This window comes from Elgaria multicarinata, chromosome 12 (genome assembly GCF_023053635.1).
Source record: "Elgaria multicarinata webbii isolate HBS135686 ecotype San Diego chromosome 12, rElgMul1.1.pri, whole genome shotgun sequence".
NCBI lineage: Eukaryota > Metazoa > Chordata > Lepidosauria > Squamata > Anguidae > Elgaria > Elgaria multicarinata.
The window spans coordinates 21,802,955-21,829,319 of NC_086182.1; the positions used below are offsets into that span (position 1 = coordinate 21,802,955).

A 26,365-nucleotide genomic window follows, 5' to 3' on the forward strand; every position below is an offset into this window, starting at 1 on the left:
AGAGACCCACAGCAGGAAACTGCATGAGTTTCAAGGGGAGCTGGAAGAGAGAGGGGGAGTCTTTGGCCATTTCTACACCAGCCCCTGGTGTATGGCGGGGGGAGGATCTTGAGATACCATGATCGCGAGACACTCCTCTTAGTCCACGTGCGGGTGCGACATCCCGGGAGGAAGGAAGATTTCGCGCCCACTATTTGTTTTAAGGAACTGAGCGCACGTGCACTCTGCAGAAGGCAAGTGTTTAAAAAAACAAAAACGATCCCTCTCTCCCCCACCCCCAATTCCTCCTGGCCCGGCTCCTTCTTTCTACTGCTCCCCGCTACTTGCAGGGAGGAGGGAAGAAGCCGGGGCGGGCGGCCACACACCTCCCGCAGTCTCGGGATAACCATGGGAAGAATCAGGTTTTCCCAGGGAATACTTATCCCTGGGAAAACCCGCGCTCATCACCCCTGCCCCCAGGAGTCCCTGTGTGTCATTTGGACACACAGGGACTCGGCCATGACCAGCCTGCATTTTCAAGCTGGTGTAGAAACGGCCTTTGTGTGTTGGCTCATATCCAAGGCTGGAATCCTTTCCAGCTCTTTCATTGACTCCTTGAATCACCTTGTGCACATGTCTTATGAGCCTTTTCCAGATATTTTGGAAGTATATAGACTGAGCACATATAGGAACGTTTGGGAGCAAGGTGGCAGCCCCCAACCCCGGCCTCCATGCATTGATTTCGATGATAGGGGGATGCACATTTACTCAGGGATAAATGTTCATAGCGTGGTCACTAGGGGTGTGCACGGCTCCCCGCTCCGCCCCGCGGGCCGATCCGAAAATTTTGGATTGGCCCGCTCCGCGCTGCCCATACTCCGCTCCTCTTCGCCGCGGAGCTCCGGCTCCGAATCGGAGCTCCGCAGTAGAGGGGAGTGGTGCCAGGTAAGGCCGGGAGAGGAGGGCGGGGGGGGGTTACCGGGCCCTGGCGCCGTCGCCACATGGGCGACAGCGACAGGGCCCGGTAAACCCCACTTACCTTTCCGGCGGAGCTCCAGATCGAGGCGAAGGATCCGCCTTCACCTCGATCCTCTTCGCCACGCTCCGCTGGCCCCCCAATCCTCTTCGCCTCCGCCTTAAGGGGAGGCGAAGCACCCCACTCTGCTTCTAATTTGCCGGTCTGATTAGAAGCGGAGCACATCCCTAATGGTCACAGTGGGCAGGGCCAGAGTCTCAAAGTGGGTGGAGCCATCTCCTCCTCTCTCCCTCTTTCTGCCACCCCTTCTCTCTCTCTCTCTCTCTCTCCCCCTCTCCCCCTCCTCCCTCTTTCTGCCACCTCTTCTCTCTCTCTCCCTCCCTCCCCCTCTTTCTGCCACCTCTTTTCTCTCTCTCTCTCTCTCTCCCTCCCCCTCTTTCTGCCACCTCTTCTCTCTCTCCCCCTCTCTCTGCCACCCCTTCTCGCTCTCTGCCCCCCTCCCCCTCTTTTTGCCACCCCTTCTCTCTCTCCCCCCCTCTTTCTGCCACCTCTTCTCTCTCTCCCCCTCCCCCTCTTTCTGCCACCCCTTCTCTCTCTCTCCCCCCTCCCCCTCTTTCTGCCACCCCTTCTCTCTCTCTCTCTCTCTCTCCCCCCATCTTTCTGCCGCCCCTTCACTTTCTCTTTCTTTCAGCAACCCTTTTTTCCTCTCTGCTCCCCGCCCCCATCTTTTTCTTTCTGTGCAAAAATATGTTCTTGGAGCCCAACAAATTTCAAAACAAAAATCCTTCAGGAGCACATTAAGCCCCAAACTCTTTGATATGTAACATGCTGCTCTGCTGATATCATCTTCTTCCTCAAAAGTTATGTGCAGGGGACCAAAGATGGACTGAGATCACAGGGATAAAAGCCCTTTGACCCCCTGCACATGTCAAGTCCCTCATGCTTAGTTTTGCATAAGGGAAAAAAAAGTAACTAAAGGTAATGGGTAGTATCCAATGTTAGCCCTACTTAGAGTAGTCCCATTGAGTCCCATTCATTTCAATGGGACTACTCTAAGTAGGGCTAACATTGGATACTACCCAATCTGTGTAGTTTGAGTCTACAGCTCAGCTAGTTAGAGTCTTTGGGCTCCAATTCTGTTGCAACAGAGCATCTGAAGAAGGGTACATAATTCAAAAGTTGAGCTCAAGAAACAGATTTCTGCACATCTAGACACTTCTCTTCTTCTTCTTCCCTGAGCATTGCACTTCATGGTTTTTCTTTTGCTGAGCGGAGATTTGAATGCGGGTCTCCCCAGCCCTCACCAGACATGCTTGATGGCAGAACAGAAGTCTGGCCCAGCCGAAGTCTGTGACTAAGGCGGCCCCTGGGCCACCAGGAACATCCAAGATGTATTTCTTTGGTCCCCTTGGACTCCTTAAAGGATGCACCATCTGCCTTCAGACGGAAGGGATTTCCTGCCTTGCAAGGTCAAGCGTCGAGAAGGAGGATGTGAGACAATGGCAATAAGATGGACCTCCTCCCGCCTTGCAGGAACTGCACTCTGACGTCAAGCCCGGTCGTTTTCACAGAACACTTTGGTGGAACAAAACCCTGGAAATGCCTGGGACAACAACAGGAAGCCGCACTTAACGTCTTGCTCGATAAGGCGTCTAGGTTTATCTGCAGCGTCTCGCTCCTTCCTATCAGCTCCTCACAGGTTCAGAGGGCATCATAACTGCAGACCTTCCCACTCTTAGCTCTTTCTCACCATCCGCCAGAAGACCCCCTGTGACAAGAGGCCCTAAACTGGTGTGGGTAACACCTGAAGATCTGGGGGTCAGTTCCTCCCCTTGGAGCCCACTGGGGTCTGTACCCTGCCTGCACCACAGCTGAATTTGCTGCTGGCAGGGGAGAAAAGGGGCTGATTTCTCAATTTTTTACACCGTTGAATATTAGCAGCAACCTGCAGCTTCTTTTCCTTTAACAGAAAGGAAAACCAGCCTTTTTGGGCTGCTGCACTGCTGAATTTCTGTAGCGGCGGGAGGCTGCAAAAAAAGGCTGGGAGGGGGGGGCACATGTCGCCTGCAGGCCAATGGTCGTCCACTCCTGCCTGAAACACATTTGCGTCAATGGTCCTAATATAGTCTTACAGACAACCTGTGATCAGGCCCTTCTTGGGTTCTCTGGTGGACTCACGGTGGGAGAGCCACAAGGATTGACATTGGTAAAGATCATAGGAAGATGCCTTCTACCGGGCCAGACTATTTTTACCCATCTTGCTAAGTGTTGACTGGGTTCACACAACACGCTAACCCACATTCATAAACATATTGTAGCCGCAATTTGCATTAACGTCACTTTAAGTGGGGGGAACCGACAACCCCCAAATCTGCAAAGTGGCCTTACTCTATCGCCATCAAGTGGACACAGCTGAGCGGTAACCGAGTCGAAGGTCAGAGTGCCAAGCTGCTAAAAGCTCAGTGAACTTGACCCCCTCATTGTATTCCTCTGACATCCTTAGGAACAGGAATGCCTGGGAAGGTTTGGCAGATGATGTCATCATCCCTACGAATCAAAATCCCGGTGCTTTGACCCTCCAAGCCCTGGTGCCAGTACACCACTGCATCAAACTTGTCTGCATTCAGCAAATCTGATGTATTTTGGGAATGTAGCGAAAGCCCCTTCCCTCCCGCTCCCACCATGATAGATTGGACAGCCCCTCCCCAAGACCTGCAAAACCCCACCCTTCCTGCTTCAATAGCACTGTTCAGAGAGGAGACGTAAATGACTGCTCTTTTGTGAAGGGATTCCAAGAGAGCCGGCATATTAAAATTCATCAGACGAGCGGTTTCTGGTTGCTAGCTCTTGCACACAAGGCCTCCCGTTTAACAGACTGCGTTGCTGATGCTAACCAACGTTGCCGTCATATTATTTCTGGGATCTGGGCAAGAAGTAGGCGATGGGCAAAGTCTGGATGTATGATAATTCTCCCAAGCTCATGGGCAATTCTCTCTTCTCATTGACATCTTCCGCGGTCTCGCGGTGTCAGGAAGATTCCAAGCGTTCGCCGAGCGCTCCCAATTTCAGCTGAAGTTTTGCCCCGCAGCTTCCTGCGTACCAAACGGAACAGTCGGAATCGAGCCCGTCACTTTCAGCAGCCATCAGCTACCCTCGGAAATGCTGGGTTGGGGATGCTACAATTAAAACATTAAAAGTTCCCCACCCCCCCACCCCCAAAAAGAGAGGCTCTGGTCATCTCCTACCTGGCAAGAATGTAATGCAAACCATCAGCTTCTTCATATTCATTGCCCAGTGGTGACTGCTCCTAAGACTGCTTCCCCTAATCTGGCAGACGCTGATGTCTTGGACTACAGTTCCCAGCATCCCCAAACTGGCTTGTGGTGTCCTCTGAACCTGGGCAGCATGGCTTATTAGAGGGGGAAACAGTCCTCAAATAACCCAACAACAAGCCATGGCTTGTTTTCCTTTCAAACAAGCCATGCTGCCTGGGTTCAGACAACACAAGAAGCTCTGCCCAGGCAGGTAATTAGACAAATAGCATCCAGCAGCAGCAGTGTGATGGCCAACGCCAAGTCCCCTGCTCTCCTGGCTTCTTATGGTTCTTTATCTTTATACCAGACATAGGCCAGATAAACCCATCAAGTGGAGCAGGGATAGGGAACATGTGGTCCTCCAGATGTTCTTGGAATGCCGCTCCCATTATGCCTCATCACTGGGTATGCTGCTTAGGTTTGGTGGGAATTGCAACCCAGCAACATCTGCAGGATTTACCTACCCATGCAATAGACAATGCCTTGAAATAGAGGGCCTGTTCAGACAACACACTAAGCCATGGTTAGGCCACTAACCCTTTGCAGTAAATGGTTAGTGGGTGTGTTTAAACTGTGGTCATGTAGCCACTATGGTTAGGAATGGTTCACATAGCACACCCAGCCATAATGTTTAGCTCAAAATGTTTAACCACCATAGCTTAGTGTGTCATCTGAACAGGGGGAGTGTGTCCTCTAACAGCCCTCCAAATAGAAGACTGGAGGAGAAGGCTATCGATGGCTACTTGCCCTGATGGTTAAGTGGCACCTCCAGTATTCGAGGCAGTAAGCTTGTGTGCACCAGTTGCTGGGGAACATGGGTGGGAGGGTGCTGTTGCACCATATCCTGCTTGTTCATCCCTGGCTGATGGCTGGTTGGCCACTGTGTGAACAGAGTGATGGACTAGGTGGACCCTCGGTCTGATCCAGCATGGCATTTCTTATGTTCTTATGACTGTCCTCTGTAAAGTAGGGCACATGGCCACCCTAATGGGTGGAAAAATGTGGCCACATTATAGAACATTTTGTAGCCATGTGAGCAAAATCAACTTTTAATATCTTGGTCCACAAGCTGCATGTTTTTCTCTCTCTTTTTCTGTGGGGTGTTTTCTGCTGTTGAGTGGGCTGGATATCTTTGCTTTCAAAACTGGTGATGTAAAATGCTTTGGCATCGAGAATGTTCTACGTTCAGAGTTCAGAGAACAGTTGCCCTCTTCTGGCATGTGTTTTTTAATTAATCAGCTTTCACGGTCCCAAAATAGAAATACTAATGAGAGAAGGGTAGCAGCTTTTGTGAGTTTGTTGGGTTTTTCGAAAATGAGTGTCTCGCAAGGCTGGGTGACTGAAGGCGACGACGACGCACAAATTATTTGCACATTTCAAATTCTCTCTACCTGTCATTTTCACAGATTGGCATACATAAAACCAGCACAGCAATCCATGTTCCAGCTGTGGCATTTGCACCCAAAATGGGTGGAATTCCAAGGAAAGAATTTGCTGGCGGCTTGCCAGAAATGGTGTGTGTATGCGTATTTGTGTGTGTGTGTTTTCATCTTTAAAGAACTGCTGTAATTTGGATTATAGGGAGTTTGAACAGGAGATCTGGCATGAAGTTAAAAGGTCACTTGAAGTGGAGGGGGGGAGATTAGGGTTGGCATTGGAACCCATAGCAACAAGATATTTATTTATACAAGGGCTGTGCACTGCTTCAGTTCCAGATCTGAATCCTGAACCGAAGCAGGCCGATTCAGAACGAATCAATCCGAATCCAGATCTGGGCCAGATCGATCCATAGCAGATCAGACTGGGTACAAAGCACTTTGGATTGCTTTGTGAGCCTCCATTTTTTAAGGAAGATGGGGGCTCTGGATTTATCTAGAGCTAATGTTGCACACAACGATGACCGTAAAAGGCAGCTGCTTGGCAGGCACCCAGGAAACCGCAAGATCCAACCTGCTTTGGACAGTCAAATCTCACTTCAGATCTAGACCTGAAGTGTGTTGGACTGGATCCAAAACAGGCCAAGGCAGATCATGGCAAATCCTTAAGCTCCGAATTGGCTTCCAAAGCAGGTTGGAGGTTCCATGCACAGCTCTAATTTATACTACCCAATAGCCAAAGCGCTCTGGGCAGTTCACAAAAATTAGAACCGCGAAGTATAGCCTGCAGAGGCCGTAGAGCAATGAGTAACACAAATTAATGAAATAGTAATGGATGAGTGAGGTATCAGCTGTAACTTGGACAAATGAATACTGAAATGAGTAAGTTTTTTAACATGAAAAAAAAATATGGAGTAACAAAACCACTTTGTTTCTTGCATGCTATTGGAATCAGCAAGTACGACTTCTAAATCAGTTACAAAATGCCATGTGTGTGTGTGTGTGGGTACCTGGTGAGTTCTGCTCTTCATCCATGACAGCATGGATCCTTTCCAATCAGCACCCATAAAACCTTTACAACCACATTCCAAAGTGCAATGGGCGGCTTTGGCAATGGGATACAGTGGAGGCACCGATTTCAGGAGGGCTGTGAATCCATTCTTGGTTTTATTCAGATATATCCAGAAGTCCTAAGGAGTTCTCCAAGGTGCTGAACCCTGTGCCCAAAAGACAGGTTTGGCACCTCAGATAGCTCGTTTAGAGTTCTGGCTGGTTCTGACTGATACCCAGAATGGATTCGCTGAAATTGGAGCCACTGAGAGGAAGCTATGGGAAATTGCAGTGGGAGGTTCAGGCTGAGGGAATCATCACATTTCCCCAGGAGCAATCTCTTATTTTTTACGGCTTGGGAGAGACCCCAAAGAGAAGAACCTCCTTGAGCAGAAGGCATCTGGTTCACCTGTAATAAATGAGCAACACCTCTGTCGATGTTACCCAAAGAGTTTTGTCGGTGCATGTTGCATATACACCCGGACAACTACGATCTTCAGAGGAGGGCCTACTGGCCATTCCAAAACGAACGGAATGAGCCATGAAGAACCTCGGTGGCAGGCCTTCTCTGTGGTGGCCCCACCCTTGTGCGGTTCGGGAGGCGGAAAACTGAACATCTTTTAAACGCTTCCTAAAAGCATACTTTTTTACACAGGCTTTCCCTGGTTTTTAACTTAGCTAGTTTTTGTATTGCTTTTTTAACTTTAATGTTGTGAAATTTATGTATACTTGTTTGATGGTTTTTAATTGTGCACTGCCCAGAGAGCTTCAGCTGACGGGCAGTATAAAAGTGTAATGAATAAAATAGCGTATGTTGAGCTGGACGGCTAATCCAGCCCTGGTCTTGGTGACGTTAGTGCCGTATGCTATCATGGGAGGTTTTCATGGTGGCTCTGCTCTGGCTGGTGGGCCCAACTCCTGTAATATCTGCGGGAGGGGGCTTGCATCCTTGAATCTGGCTGCAGTTGACCCTTCTCTTCCTTCCTTTGTGTATCTCTGCAGGCCTTTCTTCTGCAGTGTTGGAAGTTGAGGTGGCACATCCCTCCGTGGTGGTGATCCAAGGGCAGCAGGCCATACTGCCTGTCTCCTATTCAGCCCAAAGCACCGGTGTGCCCTATGTCACCTGGCACTTTGCAAAACTGGGAACTACTGGTCACATTCAGGTAAACTCACAGCCATGGCTTTGCCCCGAAACCCATTGTGCCCCCCCCCAAAGGCACTCTGAGTAGCCACCCCAGCAAGCTGATGTGGTTAGGCTGTGTGACTAGGACCAGTGGAGGCTGGTGCCTCTGATCTTGGTGGGGCTGTGAATCCGTTCTGGGATTCAGCCAGAAATCGAAAGGAGGTGCTGAGCCTATTTTGGAGGATAGGATTCAGAACCATGGATAGCTCCCTCGGAATTCTGGATGGTTCCGCTAAAACCCAGAATAGATTCACAGCCCCACCACAATTGGAGCCAACAGCCTGCACTGAGTAGGAGTCAAGAGACCCACTTTCAACAGTCACTCCGCCACCGGACTCACCCGATGGCCTTGGGACAATTGCTCTCAACCGGCCTGCTGTGCTGGTGCCAGGAGGTGGTCAACATTGGGCACTGACCAAGACCCATGCTCCACCCAGGGGTCCACTGCTGATCCCCACTGCTGATCTAGTCCTTTTTCTCCTTGCTGTGGCTGCCTGTTCACGGATGCAAACAGAGATAGCAAAGTGAAGGAGCAGCAGCCAGTTCTCAACTTCCCCTCTCTTCTGGGCAGTACTGCAGACTGAACCCAGGAAAAAGAAGACGTTGCAGCCATAAATATGCACTAACATGGTAGAATGCACAAGGATTCAAAGGCAGACTTTTAAGAGCAAAGCATTCAAAGCCCTGGGCCTGGACAGACTCATTTGCCATTTTCAGTTTCACCCACATCTTGTCTGGTTGGTGTTTCAACAAGTTGCATAAACAACAAAAGAATCCATGAATACAGATGCACACACACAAACTCTGTTATACAAAGGGTTAAAATAGTAAAAAAGCACCAGCAGAACTTTTCATTACAAGGTGTCCGTACATGTGTAAAAGTTTTAATACAAAGGATTAAAATAATAAGATACACTAACAAGACTTTACTTTAAAAGATCCCCATAAATATATATAAGTGAACACTGCTGATATATTAAAGCTTTCAGGTTAAATTTCTGCATTAGAGTTCCCCATATTACAGTTCATCATTACAGTTTCTATCATACATATATCAAGTCCTTTTTGTCCTGAAAGTGGAGAACTTGTCAAATTTTGGTAAATTGAATTCTCACCCTCCCTAATAAGAACATCAGAAGGGCCCTACTGGATCAGACTGAGGGTCCATCTAGTCCAGCACTCTGTTCACATAGCGACCAGCCAGGTGTCGACCAGGGACCCACAAAGCAGGGCATGAGTGGAACAGCACTCTCCCACCCATGTTCCCCAGCAACTGGTGCACACAGGCTTACTGCCTTGGATACTGGGGGTAGCATCTAGCCATCAGCGCAAGTAGCCATGGGTCACCTTCTCCTCCAGGAATTTATCCAACCCCCTTTTTAAAGCCATCCAAATTGGTGAACATCACTACACCTTGTGGTAGTGAATTCCAAAATTATAACTATGCACTGTGTGAAGAAGTCCTTCCTTTTGTTTGTCCTGAATCTCCCACCAATCAGCTTCATGCAATGACCGCGGCTTCTAGTATTTTGAGAGGGTGAAAAATGTCTCCCTGTTCACATTCTCCACAGCATTCATGATCCTGTACACCCCTATCATGTCTCCCCTCAGCCTCCTTTTTTCCAAGTAAAACAACTCCAGCTGTTGTAACTTTCCTTCATAGGGGAGATGCTCCAGCCCCTTAATCATTTTAGTTGGTCTTTTCTACACTTTTCCCAGCTCTATCATAGCATTTTTTAAGGGGTGGTGACCAGAACTGTAATCTATTTCAGTATCCCTTACAGCAATCTCCTCCAACCTGATGCCATCCAGATGTTCCAGGCTCCTGGATCATTATTATTATTATTATTATTATTATTATTATTATTATTATTATTATTTATATATATATATATAGCACCATCAATGTACATGGTGCTGTACAGAGTAAAACAATAAATAACATTGGTCCAGAATAAACATTTCATTGATGCCCTGAGGTTTTTTTTTTTTAACTTTTAAAAAGGGGGGTTTAAAAAAGGGGGGGTTAAAAAGGGGGGTTGCGTGTGACTATAAACCTCTTTGGGTAGAAGGAGTATTTTGAGGCTGCAGTCCCACACCCTCTTTTCTGGGAGCAAGCCCCATTTAATTCAATGGAACTTACTTTGGAGCATACATGTGTAGATTTGGGGTTTTCATTTCCTGCCTCTCCCATCTTTACTTAATTCATTGACCAGCTGACAGGCTGCCCAAAATGGTCTCAAATCATCGCAGATTTAGAGAATTTTTTCGCCGACAAGCTTTGAAAAATTGCTCCGATGTCAAGTGGGTTTAAACAGCCTGTCAGCGGGTCAACAACAAACAGCTTCGTGCAAAGATAATTCTGATGGTTTGAAAGATCGACCCCAGAAAAGATGCATTCAGATATTTTTCTGAAACTAATCTGCAGGAGAAAAAAGGGTTTCCTCATCCCAAGCAATGGCAAGCAAATATATCAGGCTTCAGAACATCCCAAGGAGCTTTCCAGCATCCCAAGAACTGTTATTAAAAAAAGTGGAGGAGGGGATTCGGGCACAGGCCCTTCACACACATTGAAACAGAGTATGAGAGGGTCACAGGGGCATAGCAGTTAGCCATGCCTCCATTGCTGCAGAACCTTGTAGCCACACCCTCACCATCCCTAAAATTGGCTCTTGGTGCGAGCCACGCACCCCACACACCTATGGCAAACATTATTTCGGTGCATGGAGTGGGGAGCATCTGAAAGTCTCTTCAGCTTAAAACAAATTGAAATAAAACGTTTACAAAAGGGCAGCCAGAGTGTAACCTTTTTAGCGACTTTTTAAAAAGGAAATACTGGCTGCGTAAGGGTGCAGCTGTATGCATGTTTACACAGAAAATGGCCCTATAACATTCAAGAGGCAGCTGGACAACCATCTGTCAGGGATGCTTTAGGGTGGATTCCTGCATTGAGCAGGGGGTTGGACTAGATGGCCTTGCAGGCCCCTTCAAACTCTGCTATTCTATGATATGATTCTATGATATGATTCCAGCATTCCCCAGCATTTTTCTGCATCTTTCAGTACTGCAGCTAAGGGTTAGGCCTGGAATAGCTGTGTAATTATGCCATAGTTTGCAAACTACAAGTGGTAATTTATTTGAAAGGTTATTTGAAAGACTGTATTCTCCCTTATGAGCCTGCCCATGCTTTAAGATCTTCTGGAGAAGCCCTTCTTTCAGTCCCACCATCTTCACAGGCGCGCTTGGTGGGAACATGGGAGAGGGCCTTCTCGGTGGCTGCTCCAGTGTTGGAACTCTTTTCCCGGGGAAGCTAGGCTGGCTCCCTCCTTGATGGGCTTTCAGAAGCAGGCTAAAACTTGTTTGTTCCAGCAGGACTTTGGAGAGTAATTTGGTCCTCCATCTATGTTATTGACTTATAATTTTGTTGTGTATTTTAAACTTTTTTTTAATTTTTTTTATTATTATTATTTTCCTAGGTTTTACAATGTATGTTTTAAACTTTGTAAGACCGCCTTGAGGCCCAGTATTGGGCAAAAGGTGGGATACTTATTATTATTATTATTATTATTATTATTATTATTATTATTATTATTATTTAAAAAAATCACACTAAATCTGTGTGTCACTGAGGGTGCAATCATGTGCATGTTTAGGCAGAAAAAGCATCCTATGACTCCCAGCATGCCCCAGCCAGAGAGATTTAGAACTACACACACACACACACTGTCTAAACATGCATAGGACTGAGCCCTTAATGACTTTGAAAAAAGGTGCCACAATTAATCAGGCAGCTTGAAAACAAAGCCCATGCAACTGGGACCAGGTCAAGAGATTTTGCTTCCTAAAGTGAATGCCAAGAGGGCTGCCCCCGCCTCCCTGGTCCACACACAGAAGCTGACTGGACTGACCATAGAATTGGGATACTGTTCACCGCTACACCTGAGCCTGAGTGGAAGCGCTATGCTAGACTCATACGATAGTATACACATAGGATCCCTTCTCACGCTTGCTGAATGAGCAGCTAATAGGGGGCAGGGCCAGCGTGCATGGCCCCGCTGTACTCCCGCCCATGCTCCTAAAGATGTGAGAGGGTCCTCTGAACCCACTCCATCCAGGTGGGTCTCTTATGCATCCTCCCAAAGGAAAACAAAAGAGGGCATCGGTTTTCTTAAAAATTGCATATGCTGGTTTTCTGCGGAGATGCACCCTTTGAAATAATGACTCGGATTTAAATAGAAACACAAGACACCTTCTGGAGAGGCCACCAGTGAGGGAGGAAGCAGCAGCCAGGCACCTCTCCACCGTGCCTGGGTCCAGCTCCAGCTGAGAGCCCCCTCCCTCCTGCTGTCACCTGTAACTGCTGAACTTTCCAACTAAGATTGTAGTGCCTGAATTTGCTTTCCTTTCCCCCTCCTCCTCCTCCCTCCCAATCCCCTTTCCTTTTGTGTCATGTCTTTTAGATTGTAAGCCTGTGGGCAGGGACTGTCAAGAAATACCTTTGTAAGCCACCATGAGAGCCTTGTTTGGCTGAATGGCGGCATAAAAATCCTTAAATAAATAAATAAAATAAATAAAATCTCGCCACTGTGGAGAAAACGGAGTAGGCAACTTGGAGGCAAAGGCTATCAATGGCTACTACCCTGATGGTTGTGTGCTAACTGCAGTATTTGAGGCAGTGAGCCTGTGTGCACCAGTTGCTGGGGAGCATGGGTGGGAGGGTGCTGTTGCACCCTGTCCTGCTTGTTCATTCCTGGCTGGTTGGCCACTGTGTAAACAGAGTGCTGGACTAGATGGACCCTTGGTCTGATCCAGCATGACATTTCTTATGTTCTTAACCTGTGCACCTGCTAGAAATGGGTGGATGCTTGCACAAACCAAGCAGCAATCGCACAGCAGTTTTGCGCAAATTTCCCCCAAATTTGCAGCACTTTCCTCCATAGAAATGTGAAAACTTGCACAAATCTAACTGGGAATCGGGAATGAGGCTAATGGGAGCACATGTTCAACACCTTGTGAATATTTCGGGCAGACACATGCTCACGCTCAGGTTCGGAGCTTGGGAGGGGCATACCCACATGCTTTGTGAGTGCAAACAACATCCTCATTCATCCCTAGGCCCTTCCCAGTCTGCTGCCCAGATACTCACTGTTGATTTTCCCTTCCCACAGTGCTCTATATTTAAACCCATCTCTACTCGGATAGCTCGTCATATAAAGGACACCTTCACGTCCGCCAGGAAGTTTCAGCTGTTGGGCGGCATAAAAATGCAATAAATAAATAAATAAAGTCTTCTGATGATCCTTTAAATACAGATCTCTCCCCTGTGAAGTAGAACTCATGGCCACCCTAAGTCCCCATCCCCAGCCTCATGGATTTGAATTTATGTCTGTGAAATATTCATGGATTTTTACAACATCTTTACCTGGCTTTTTTTTTTTAAAAAAAAATATCTCCCCACAAATTTCCCTGTAAGAAGGATAGGGAGAAACGTTGTTGGAGGGACCGTAAACTTTCATTGCGGAACGTCATTGCTTCACCGTCTCCTTGAGTTTGCCATCTGCTTCTTTGGACTCCGTACGGAAGAGTCTCCCACGCATACAAAGGGCACTTCTGTTAAGAGCGCAAGTCAGCAGTGAGGTGTGTAAAGCGAGCTTGAAAGCTGACAATAGCTTCTCCTGTTACCAGAAGGAGCCAGGATGGAAGCCAAACTTGAGTCCTGGAGAGGGAGAAACGGGTTTTTTGTTTTTTGTTATTTTGTTTTGCACTGCAAGCTGGAAGCAGCAGCGCCACACAAACATCTGTTTCACTCTCTATTTAAATCCTTTCATCTGTCTTTCAGATCATGGCGTATGTGTCCGGAACGGTGGAAGTGGCAGATCTGGATCTTAAGAAACGTCTTGGTTTTTTGCACTCCATGCCTTCTAACAACGTCTCGCTTGCAATTAATAACACCAAAGAAACGGATTCTGGCCAGTACATGTGCACAGTGAACGTTGCAAATGAGATTACCAAGCCGGGGAAAAACGTTGGCCTTGTCAACCTTACAGTTCATGGTAAATTGAGCTTTGGTTTACTCCTGGTTTGGAGAACAGTGGGCTTGGGGGTGATTCGTGATCGCCCGAGGTGACTATGGCAAGCCATGGTTTACAAACCTGCTTCCAGTGCATCAGGATGAGTTCAGAATATTTCCTTATCACAATTTTGCACCATAAACAGCCATGCCAGTTGGGCTTGGGCCTTGAAGCCTAGGTATTCTCCTCCAGGAAAAGGAAAAGAACCTCTCGTGCAAGCACTGAGTCATTACTGACTCTTGGAGGGACGCCAGCTTTCGCTGACATTTTCTTGGCAGGCCTTATAGCGGGGTGGTTTGCTGTTGCTTTCCCCGGCCGTGATTACCTTTCCTCCAGCTAACTGGGTACTCATTTTACCGACCTCGGGAGGATGGAAGGCTGAGTCGACCCGAGCCGGCTGCCTGGATCGAACTCAGGCCGTGGGGAGAGTTTCAGCTGCAGAAACTGCTGCTTTACCACTCTGTGCCACACGAGGCTCCTCCAATCAGCTGGGTTAATTGTAGTGCTGCATGGTCATTTTCTCTGAACTTGAGTTAACTGCCCCCTGCCCCCCACCCCAGAAAAAACCTTTGCTGGGTTTATGCCATGTAGTGTCCAGAGCAGTGGAGTCTGATGGCTCTGATGTCAGTGGAGTGGTGAATCCGCTCCGGGTTTCAGTCAGAACCAGTCAGAACTCTAATGGAGCAATCCAAGGTGTTGGATAGCTCCTTTAGAGTTCTCACTGGTTCTGCCTGAAACTAGGCATAGATTCACCGCTCCACTGACATCAGCGCCCCCAGCCTCCACTGGTCCAGTGATACCAGGTCCTGCAGAAACAATCACATTGGATGCCACTCCCCAAAAAATTGTAATTCCCAGGCTCAGAACCTGAACTCTGATAGCTCATAATTTTTTGCTCCAAGGGGAACAGGGCAGCTCTTATGAGTTCTTCTCCTGGTTTCCGATTGTGAACCAAGCCAGAGAAGAACTCCTCCATCGCCCCAACTCCCATTTCCCCTTCTCCCAAACTTACCTGGTGGCATGGAAGGGTAGGAGTGGTGGCACCAAGGTGTCTCTCCAAAGACTTCTGCCTCCACCTGCACTTCCCAGCCCCGCCCTCAAGCCTTCGCTACAACACCTAGAAATCTGAAACTGCAAGAGCCAGGAGAAAATGTAGCTTTCCATTCCGAGGACTCAGGCACCCTGGAGAACTACATTTCCCGGGTCATGTTATGCTCAGGATTCTGTTGTTGCAGCCAGACAGGTGCTGCAGGGAGGGACTGGGGAAGAACAAGGAGAGAGGCAGACTCCTGGAAAGAGAGACTTTGCTGCTCTCATGGCTGCTACATACATTTGGGGGAAGAGGAAGGAAGAGCGAAGCAGGGATGGTGAACTTAGTTTTGGAGGAGCACTCAGGGGCCACATTCCAGTGGTGGGTGTGGCCAAAGGCAGAGGGGGTGGGGCCAAAATGCCAAAAATGAAAACAACAACCATATTTTAACTTAAAGCTATTGCTGCCAGTGAGTAAGCCTAGCAGAGGTATTTCAGCCTTTTTAGAATGGGAGAAAAACAAAGCACCGAAGTTGGGAAACCACCAAGTGAGTGATCATAGAATCATAGAATCATAGAATAGCAGAGCTGGAAGGGGCCTACAAGGCCATCGAGTCCAACCCCCTGCTGCTCAATGCAGGAATCCACCCTAAAGCATCCCTGACAGATGGTTGTTCAGCTGCCTCTTGATGGTCAGGGGGAAAAGGCCATTTGGAGAGCCATAGCAGGCCAGGACTGGACCTCAGGAAGGCCAGCTTTGGTCCCTCTGGGCCTTTAGTACTGGAGTCTAATGCAATGTGGCATGAAAATTCAAAACATTCCGGATTTCAAGGCTCAGGGGGTGACATGGGCTAAGGATGGAGAACGGGGGGGGGAGGGGTCTCAAACATCCTCTGAACATCACTTCAGTGCTCAGTTTGGCTGGCTCCTGTTCTTGTTTTCAGGCTTTCTTCCCCCCTAGTATGTTTGAATGGGAAAAGTGTGCAGTTTGAATAGGAAAACTGCACTTTTCTCTCCCCACCCCTTTGAATAATGGACAATTTTAAAAGGGTGCATTTTTATTTTGCAAACTTTTTCAGAGAACTTGTACTTGGGGGTTGCAAACAGGGGCCTTTGCAAGTGGCTTGCAAATTGAAACAAAATGCTCGTGCGTCCTTCATGTATAGGCACAAATATACGTTGATCCCGGGTGCATGATGTTGGCTTTCGGAACAAGCCGTGGTGTTGTGGGTGGCCAGTAGATGGCACTGCTAAAAAAAATGTGTTTAATGTGCTCGAATTGGATCTACAGATCATTCAACATAGTAGGTTCTCTTTCTTCCCTCTTTGTTTGGCAGTCCCGCCATCCCCACCGAAGTGTCGGATTGAAGGAAGCCCCCGTGTCGGAGGAAATATCACCATGACCTGCCGTTCTATTTTGGGCAAACCCACCCCTATGTACTGGTGGCAACGCACCAGACCTAGCTCTCAGTTTTTCTTCGCACCTGTGCAAGGTAAGCAAGGAGGATGCTTAGCCTGATGGCACAGGCCCCTGGCCACGTGTGAGATCTGAGCCGGGGACTTCACTTTAGGAAGCCGCCCTTTAAGCAGAATGTAGGCAAATTGGAACAAGTTTGCAGGAGAGCAGCAAAGACGGTCCTGGGTGTGTGGAAAATGAGCCCTGTGAGGAAAGGTTGAAAGTACTGGGGATGCTGTTATCCGGAACTGTCCCTTTCCGGCATGTTACTCTGTTGCTGAGGGAACTGCACTGGCTGCCTATTCGCTACCGGGCCAGGTTTAAGGTTCTTGTACTAGTGTACAAAGCCCTAAACAACTTGGGACCAGGATACCTGAGAGAGCACCTTCTCCCCTACCAACCTGCCCGGTCACTGAGGTCATCTGAGGGTCTGCTCCTGGTGGTTCCACATAGACCTATCATCCGAGTGGAGTCCACCAGGGAAAGAGCCTTCAGTGTGGTGGCCTCCCTCCTGTGAAATTCCTTGCCTCTGGAGGTCAGGCAGGCACCAACTTTGTATTCCTTCCAGAGCCTCCTGAAAACATCATTCTTCCAGAAAGCCTTCCCTTAATGACCAGCCGCGGTTTATTTTGCACGTTGTTTCTTTTAAAAATGTAATTTTAATGTGTTTTTATTCTATTTTACTTTGTCCACCACTCCAAAATTCTGAATGGGGAGCGGTATAAAAATATTGTAAATAAATAAATAAGTCTGGGCTAGAAAAGACTGAGACAAGACATCAGAGCACTCTTCTAACACCTGAAGGGGTGTCACCCATAAGAGAGCAAAACATTGTTATTGCTTCTCCAGAGGCAGGAGTGGAGTGCTGAATTTTGAAAAACAGGCTTCATTTCAGGAACACTTCCTTGACGGACCAGCAATGGCTTTTATCAGTGTTTTGTAATCATCATCATCATCCTCATCCTCATCATCATCTTTTAATAATAATAATAATAATAATGTCTAATAATAATAATACATAAAGCCCTACATGACTTGAAACCTCAATACCTGATGTAACGCCGCTCCCGACATGAACCTACCCAGGCACTGTGCTCAACATCTAAGGTCCTCCTCCGAGTGCCTACTCTGAGGGAAGCTCGGAGGATGGCAACAAGGGAGAGGGCCTTTTCGGTGGTGGCCCCCCAACTGTGGAATGATCTCCCTGATGAGGCTCGCCTGGCACCAACACTGTTATCTTTCAGGTGCCAGGTCAAGACTTTTTTATTCTCCCAGGCATTTAACAGCATTTAACAACGCTAAGTTTGTTTTCTAACGGACCCTAGAACTGTTGTTTTTTAAATGGATACTGATGTTCTTATACTGTTGTTTTTATGTTTCAGAAGGTTTTTAAATTTTGTATACTTTTTAATGTTTACTGTTTTAACCTTTGTGAACTGCCCAGAGAGCTTCGGCTGTGGGGCGGTATATAACTGGAATAAATAAAAAATAAAATAAATAAATAAATAATCTTTTATCTTCTTATCTTTTTATGTTTTATTGTTCACCACTCCAAAATCTGCCTAGATGTGGAGCGGTATGTAAATGTTGTAAATACATAAAATAAACAAGTAGTCATGCTGCTGCTGATACTGGAAGTAACATTTAACCATCAGCATTATTAGGCATTGATGGCCTTTTCCTCTGCCCCATTGAAGAAAAGGGTGGGATCCAGTTGGAACAAGGACCTTGTTCGTGCATGGTTTGTTCTTGTATTTGTTTGTTTCCAGACCTCACAAAGGGGACCCTGAAACTGACGAATCTCACCACAGCTATGTCCGGAACCTACGTCTGTAACGCTACCAGCCAAGCTGGCTATTCCAATTGCACCATCACCCTGGAGGTGAATTCACGTGAGTGCCCTCTTGGGACCACCATTGATTTCAAGGGGTCTACTCGAAGCAGGACTAGGTCTAGTTCCAAGCGATTGTCGATAATATTAAGCAATGGCTTGCATGGAGGAATGAGCCCTTTTATATTGGACATCACAGACAGGACCTGTAGACCAAACACTTCTCAACTTACACACAGTGATTTTCAATGGAGCCAGTTAATGTATGTTTTCTTAGCAGGAGATTGGAGTACTCCTGGGTTTGGGGTTAGTGCTGCTTTTTGAGAAATGTAAGCAGGTTTGGGAACACATTTCTTTATATATTTGACATATTAGGAGGCATCTCCCCTTTCTGGACAGGTCAGATTTTGCTACACTGCTTCAGTAATTTCTAGGCTTGATTGCTGCCTTGCTGTCTTCCTGGGGCTGCCCTTGAAGACAAATCAGAAGCTTAAGCTAGCACTGAACACTGCTGTGTGCCTTCCAACAGGTGTTGGGCAGGACAGCTGTATTCAACCTGCCCTGAGGTTGTTGCACTGGCTACCAGTTAACTTCCAGCCCCAGTTCAAGGTACTGATCTTTAACCTTTTAGGTTAAAGACTTGCCTAGCCTGGGCCCCTCATACTTCAAGGAGGTTCTTTAAATGAGTGTTTAATAGCACACTAGTGACTGGCTATGCACAGATGTTTGCAGGTCATGTTGATGACACCATTAGCTTCCTACATGTCTTCCACTCCTTTTTCCAGTTTACCCGTAAAAAAAATAAACCTCAGAAACCCCAGTTCTTCTGAAATCTGTCAGGATTTGTCAGGATTTCCTGCTGTGTGCAGTCGAAGTTGAGCTATAAAATGCCCTCCAGAGGGCGCTGTCCCATTAAACTGTATGGGCTGGGAGGTTTTGCATTAAAGGCCACATGGTCGCTCCTCTCTTCTCATATAATTCAGCTCATTCTAAATGCAGGAGAGAAGCAGGAACCAGAGCAACGGTAAAGAAATGTGTTTTCCCCCCATGTCTGCAAGTCCTCAAGAGCCATGTGTGCCCAAAGGAGTCTGCTCACCTGCTGACCTTCAGTTAGCAGGCAATGTTGTCTGTGCCATCTTTACATCCAGTAAGATGAACTAGTGACTGAGTTGAGTTTTTGCCAGCGTTGAGTTGAGATTTTACCAGTGCCCACTGTGGAACTACCCACCAGGGTGAAGGACGCTGTGGCTTTGTTTAGTTTCCATAAGGCCTGGAATAAACTTTTCTTTTGAAATTTGATTTTTGGTCGAGTCTTCCTTTGGCTGTTCAGTTTGATGATTGGATTTTTGCTGCTGTTGTTGTTTTATCTGAATGCTTACAATCGTGATGGGCTTCTGAACTGCTTGGACAGCCAGAAAAAAAGCCATAGGTGCCTATTTTAATGAAATAAATAAATACACAAAGCACATTCAACTCTGAATCATCTGCTTTTAGGTATTATGTACAGTATGAACTTGAACCCAGATGAGAGTGGGCACACCCAGCCCTGCGGAGTCCGATGTAATTGAACGACCTGCTCCGGTCCTGTGGAATTCCTTCCTCTGCCCTAAACGTCTTGTCTTCTCCCTGCTTTCGCTCCCTTTGCAGCATTCAATGCAGCCATGGTGGCCGGTGCAGTGGTGGGAACCCTTGTCGGAATTGGCCTGATCATCTTGTTTGCACTTCAGATTTTGGCCTACAGAAAGAAGAAGAAGGATGTCCAAGAGGAAATGGCCAATGAGATCAAGTGAGGATCCCTGTTCGTTATCCACCCTGAACATCTGGCCCATTTTAATTTAGGGGTGGGGAACATGTGACCCTCCAGATGTTGTTGGACTCCAAGATCCCATAAGCCCCAGTCAGCATGGCCAATGGGCAAGCATGATGGGGACCTACCGACATTAGTTTGAGAGGTTGGAGCCCGGTCGTTCCATATAGGGACTTCACCAGTCACCCACCTAATTTCACACCTCTCTGACTGTTCCAAAGGAATTCCCAGCAATTTAAACATACCCCAAAATACATCTAGAGGCCCATTTTGTGAGAGGACAGACATTTTAAATACCGATTTTTCGAGAAAATTAAAATGTTAAATACATATTGCAATATGTGTTTTGAAAAGAGATGTATCTATCTATCTCTATCTATCTATCTATCTATCTATCTATCTATCTATCTATCTATCTATCTATGACCCTGTTCAGACAACACGCAAAGCCATGGTGTTTAAGCAGTTTGAGCTAAACATGATGGCTTAGCTGTATTGTGTGAACCATGGCTTAGTGTGTGATGTGAACCATTCCTAAGCATGGTGGCTACATAACCATAGTTTAAACACGCTCACTAACCATTTTCTGCAAAACGGTTAGCAGCCTAACATGTGGTTTGAACAGGCCCATTATACCGCAGAAAAATGGAATGAAGTGACGGGTGAAGCCACTTGAGAGCGATGCAGGCTGGAAATAGGCGGAGTCATTCATCCTGACTTTCCCCTCGTGAAACTTCTAATTCCCCCCCCCCCCTCTTTTTGCAGGGAAGACGCTGTCGCTCCCAAGACACTCTCTTGGGCGAAAAGTCCCGGCTCTGACGCCATCTCCAAAAACGGCACGTTGTCGTCGCTGAACACCGCCCGGGACCACAAGCTGTACCTGTCAAAGCCTGGCTCCGACACGGCCTCCATCACCACTGCTACTGGCAGCACGGTGGGCTACAAGCCCCCCTTCAACCACCCCAGGAGCGGGACGCTCACCCCCACTCCCAGCCTCTCCAGCCAGTCTTTGCCCCTGTACTTCCCACCCATGGTCAATGGAGTCCATTGTCACCACGCCAACGTGCCAGCTCATAGGAACACCCTCCACAGGACAAATGGGGCTCAGCCCCAGGCCCCCCGGCAACAGGAGTCCACCGCCCCTCAGGGACTCACCACCTCCACCCTTAACCGGATGGGTGCAGTGCCCGTCATGGTGCCCGCCCAGAGCCAAGCCGGATCCTTGGTGTGAACGCTCGGCGGCTCTTCGGACGTTCTGGGTCTGGGCGGCAAGCGGCTCTCCCAATCTGATGCAAAGCAGAGGATGAGGAACACTCGCTCAGTGCTGCCTCCCCGCCTGCCTGCCTGCCTGCCTGCCTTCAGAGCGCCGGCGTGCATTTTTGTGGGTCTGCCCTGCAAAGGAACCATTTTCCATGCATCGATGTAAACGGGACTTCACACAGGCTTTGGAGACTTTTTGTAACCCGCGGAGCTTCTGTCACCTTTTGGGACTTGCAGTTCCTCTTGCTGCACAAATCCATGGACCCCGGGACCCTCCTTGACTACAGAGGCTGCTTTTCAGTGTTCCCATACTGGCAGAGCTGGGGGGGGGGGTTTGAGTGTCATTCGTTCCCTTCCAGGACCTTTTTATCTCATTGTAGGAAAAGCCGGGCTGAGATTGACTACCTTGGCTTAGAAGAAAGTGCCCGGGTGTGTGTGTGGGGGGGGGGGGGCAGATCTGAAGTCTGCAGGCAGAGTATGATGCTCCCCTGCAATCACTGGGAGTAGCCCAGAGAATGGGGTGACTCCAGGTGCTCAGGAGGAGAGGGCAAAGTTAGGGTGCCGCCCTGGTCAAGGTCAGAGCTGTGTGTATTCCCTGAACTTGTGCAACTGCAGAAAGCTGCAGGATCTCAGCTTTCTTTCTTCTTCTTCTTTTTAAAAAAGCAAGTTTCTAGACCACAAGAGGGGAGCCTTTTTCTTGTTGCGGGCTACATTCCCTTGGGAGTGATTTGTCGAGGGTTGCATGTCGGCAGTGAGTGAGTCCACCCCCTTTTTCTCTCTCTCTTTCCCTCTCTCTCACTTCTTGCCATTCACTTTCTCAGTCTTGCTCTCTTTCTGACACCATTTCCCCACTTTCTGCCACCTCCCTCCCCACTTCTCTCTCTCTCTCTCTCTCTCTCTGTGGCCTTAGCTAGACGTACCTTTTGGCAGAGGAGGGGAGATCTCGTGTTAGGATTAACGCAAGATCTCTGCCCCGTTGACACATAAGGCGCGACGACCTCAGGAAGAGAGGCGTCGTGCCTGCCATTTTTAATATTTTTTAAAGAGGGCGTAGCGCACAAATGCTCGTGCGCTAAAGATAAGGTTTTTTTTTTTTAAAAAAAAAAATTGGTTTCCCCGTTCTTCCCACCCTAACCCCAATGGGCGCCACTCCCAGCTCCACGCGAGTAATCACGCAGAGCGGGGTCAATCTGTGGAAACGGGCCAGACATTCTGTGGTCTCGGGCTCAGCCTGAGACTGTGGAAAAAGTGGGCCCAAATAGGAGGTCTATATCCCGAGGCAAGGGAGGGATGATCCCTCCCTGATCCCGGGATCCCCTGTGCGTCATCTGGTTTGCCCCGGGATATAGCCTGGTCTAGCTAAGGCCTCTCTCTCTCCCTCTCTCTCTCTCTCCCTCTCCCCACCCACCCTCTTTTGGGCCACAGGTTGCCCATCCCTGTTCTAAGCCTTCAAAGTACACGAACAATGCCTGCTGCATTTTGCAAGAGCCAGATGTTTGATGGGGACAGCTCAGATGTGATGTAGGAAACATGATAATCGAGGGACTCTCCAAATTTTAATTCTTTGTCGGTCACAGCCAGATTGGGGAGCAGGGCAAAGGAAAAGGTTCAGCTTTACGGTGAGCACCCTGGACAGCTCCAAGGCCCATAGACAAGCCAACTTGAAGGATCCTTTCGCAGCGGACAACCGTAGGCTGAGATTTAAACAGGGCTGCCACTCAGTCTGGCTCCGCCTACTCTGAGAGAACCGTCTTGTAGTTAAAGGGGCCTGGGTCAGGGGTGCGCATGATACATGTGTTGCATGTCCCCCAGCAGGTTTCAATCTGGGATTGATAATTAAAACAACCCTGTGAGGTAGGCTAGACTGAGGATCTCTGATTTGGCAACACATGAGCTTCATCACCAAGAAGGAATTTGAACTCAAGACTGCACTACTTTTGGTGCTACAGGGTTTACCCTGGCTGGCAGTTGCTATTAAGGCTGCCAGCTCTTACAGTTAACATTTTTGAAAATCTTATCACTGCAAAGATATTATTATTATTATTATTATTATTATTATTATTATTATTATTATTATTAAAAAAGCATATTTCTAATTAGATTTGCAAATGCTCTGGGCCTACACTGCACCCTTTCTTGGGTTGTTATGAGTGCCCTCTGAAATCACTGTCTTGAGTCTCCTTGTTGCTTTAAATGAATTTATTGGTGAAAATTCAGATGCATTTCAGCAGCTTGCTTTTTTATTATGCCTTCTTTAAGGGGCTATAACAAAACATATACAAAATATGAATAAGACAAAACAGATTTTTTTAAAAACAACAACAACAGTTAGACAAGCACATTGAAGCAAGACCTGTGCATGCATTTCAATGCTACACGTAAATGGTACATAAGGCACATTGCAAGCAAGGCCAGCACATATATTTAAATCGTTTAAAAACAGTTAAAATATTACATACTTGCAAATTTACAAGTTACAAGTGTGTATGTAATATTCTAACTGTTTTAAACTATTTAAACCAACAAAAGAAAAGAAAAAAGAAAAAAGCAAGAGGCTGAAATGTGTGGGCTTTTCACCAATAAATTCATTTATAGCATCCTGAGACTTTTCTCTCTTTTTGAGTTCATCCTGGATGCTCACCTGCCTTTCACCCTTGAGTCTCCTTGTTCCACTGAGCCTTTTTAATCTCCTCCCTGCAAAATAAATAACTAAATAAATCCTGTCCCTAACTTGAACCCATTAGGGTATGGTTTGGTTTGAATCTTCATACCTGCAATTTTGGTTCTCAGAAATAATGCAGGTGCTTCGTCTGGTGTGCGTCTTCTGCCCCCTTGTGATCTGCACAGGAACTGGACCCAACCAGCTCTCCAAGATCCAGATGTTAAGGCCAGATGCTGCCTTGGGGCCTAATCGAACCTTTGCCCCAGCTTGTACATCTAACCTGTATGCTACATTACAGAGTAACTTTCTATCAGAATATCCTAACAATGGACTCTTTAATGGCGCCTTCAGCATTTTAATACATATTGTGCAATTATTACATTTATTCAATGGACGACTTTAAATATTTTGTTTCTTTTTTATATACATATATAGATATAGTACATAATTTATATGTAAAGGTATTAACAGATCTGTGAATCTGGACAAAAGTCCTCTAACCATTTTCATGCTGGCTATTTTTTTTTCTTTATGGCAACCAGATCCTTCTGTTGCATAAGAAGGTAGGAAGACACTGAAATATTTTTATGTACAGTTTTGAAATGTATTATTTTTCATAAATGATCATTAAAAGTATTTGGTTTTATATTTAAAAAACACATTGGGGGAAGTATGTGTTTGCTTCTAGGTCCTGGGACATGTGAAAAACATTGCCTGTTAATTGGTTTGTTTTATTTATTCCAAATGACAGCTTTCTCTTCCCTTTCCATTGAATTGAAGTTGAAAGTGGCTTACAATTTTTTTTTTTTAAAAAAAAAACACTTCAAAATGAAGAACAAAGCCAAAATTAAAATAGAGTAGGGTGACCATATGAAAGGAGGACACGGCTCTTGTATCTTTAACATTTTTAATGAAAAGGGAATTTCAGCAGGTGTCATTTGGATATATGGAAAACCTGGTGAAATTTCCTCTTTATCACAACAGTTAAAGCTGCAGGTACCCTGCCCTCTTTTAAATCTGGTCACTCTAGTATAGCTCCTGCAGCTTTAACTGTTGTGATGAAGAGGGCATTTCACCAGGTTCTCCATATATACAAATGATACCTGCTGAAATTCCCTTTTCTATGCAACTTTTAAAGATACAGGAGCCCTGTCCTCCTTTTCATATGGTCACCCTAAAATAGAGTTTTAATTTTAAAAAATCAGCAGCACTAAACAGAACAGCCAATTAAAACAACAAAGGGACATTGACTGCATACAAGAAACAAAATAACCATATTATCTGATGGATTCCAAGCCACTGCTGTTCGACATGCTGTATTTCTGTAAACATCTTTTTTTTTCCTGAAATTCCTACTCTCGGGTATTAAAGACCTACAGTATGGTGACCGTATGAAAAGGAGGACATGGCTCCTGTATCTTTAACAGTTGCATAGAAAAGGGAAATTCAGCAGGTGTCGTTTGTATGCATGCATGCAGCTCTTCACAACAGTTAAGCTTGCAGGAGCCCTGCCCTCTTTTGTATCTGGTCATGCTAGGCAGGGCTCCTGCAGCTTTAACTGCTGTGAAGAGGGGATTTCACCAGGTGCTGCATGCATACGAATGACACCTGCTGAAATTCCCTTTTCAATACAACCATTAAAGATACAGGACCCTTCTTTTTTATATGGTCTCCCTACCTTCAGAAATGTGGAGAGGGGCAATTAAAACTTGCCTAAGGATTTGTTTAAAAAGCAGGTTTCACCTGGTCCCCTATGGGTAACTAAAGCAGTGCAGGCTGGTGGCTCATATGTCAGCAGGGCAGTGAATTCACTCTGGATTTCCTCCAGAACCACTTTTAAGGAGAAATGCAAACAAACTTGCAAACAAGTGTTGCCATTTCAACTGCCAGCATGATGTAGTGTTCAGCCTGTGCTTTTTTAAAATTTATTTTAATACTTTTATTTTTCTACAGAAACACATGGGGGAATGGGAAACAATACAGAATGCATCACATCACATACAATACATCTATTAAAAAAACACAAATACATAAGGCTATAGTCCATTTGAAGCAATCTTCATGTCAGACGATGACTGACAATTATTACTATTTAGCCAGCTCAGGATTACATAAAAATGAAAAGGCCACAAGAAAGAAAGAAAAAACACAAGTTATATGTAGAATCCACATACAAACGAATCATTCTTTTGCAGTTCTTGTATATACTATTATCAAAGGTTTCCAGTCCATTGCAAATGATTTATTGATTTTTCTCTTACTAACGCCGTTAATTTCGCCATCTCCGCCAACTCGAACACCTTGAGAGTGTTTAGCCTGTGCTTGATTACGTCACTCATTCTCTGACTTCCTCTATGCTAATCTGTCACAA

General features: G+C 46.6%; 1 protein-coding gene across 1 annotated transcript in view; it reads left to right on the forward strand.

Annotated features, from left to right (window-relative positions):
* Nucleotides 1–22,725, forward strand: part of ESAM (endothelial cell adhesion molecule) — a 71,672-nt gene extending 48,947 nt beyond the window's left edge. The window contains exons 2-7 of the mRNA XM_063139104.1: nucleotides 7,698–7,858; nucleotides 13,718–13,931; nucleotides 16,316–16,471; nucleotides 18,204–18,326; nucleotides 19,913–20,051; nucleotides 20,838–22,725. Of these exons, the coding sequence (XP_062995174.1) occupies nucleotides 7,698–7,858; nucleotides 13,718–13,931; nucleotides 16,316–16,471; nucleotides 18,204–18,326; nucleotides 19,913–20,051; nucleotides 20,838–21,303 (1,259 nt within the window). The 3' untranslated portion in view covers nucleotides 21,304–22,725. The remainder of the gene's footprint in view (nucleotides 1–7,697; nucleotides 7,859–13,717; nucleotides 13,932–16,315; nucleotides 16,472–18,203; nucleotides 18,327–19,912; nucleotides 20,052–20,837) is intronic.
* Nucleotides 22,726–26,365: the final 3,640 nt, after the last annotated feature.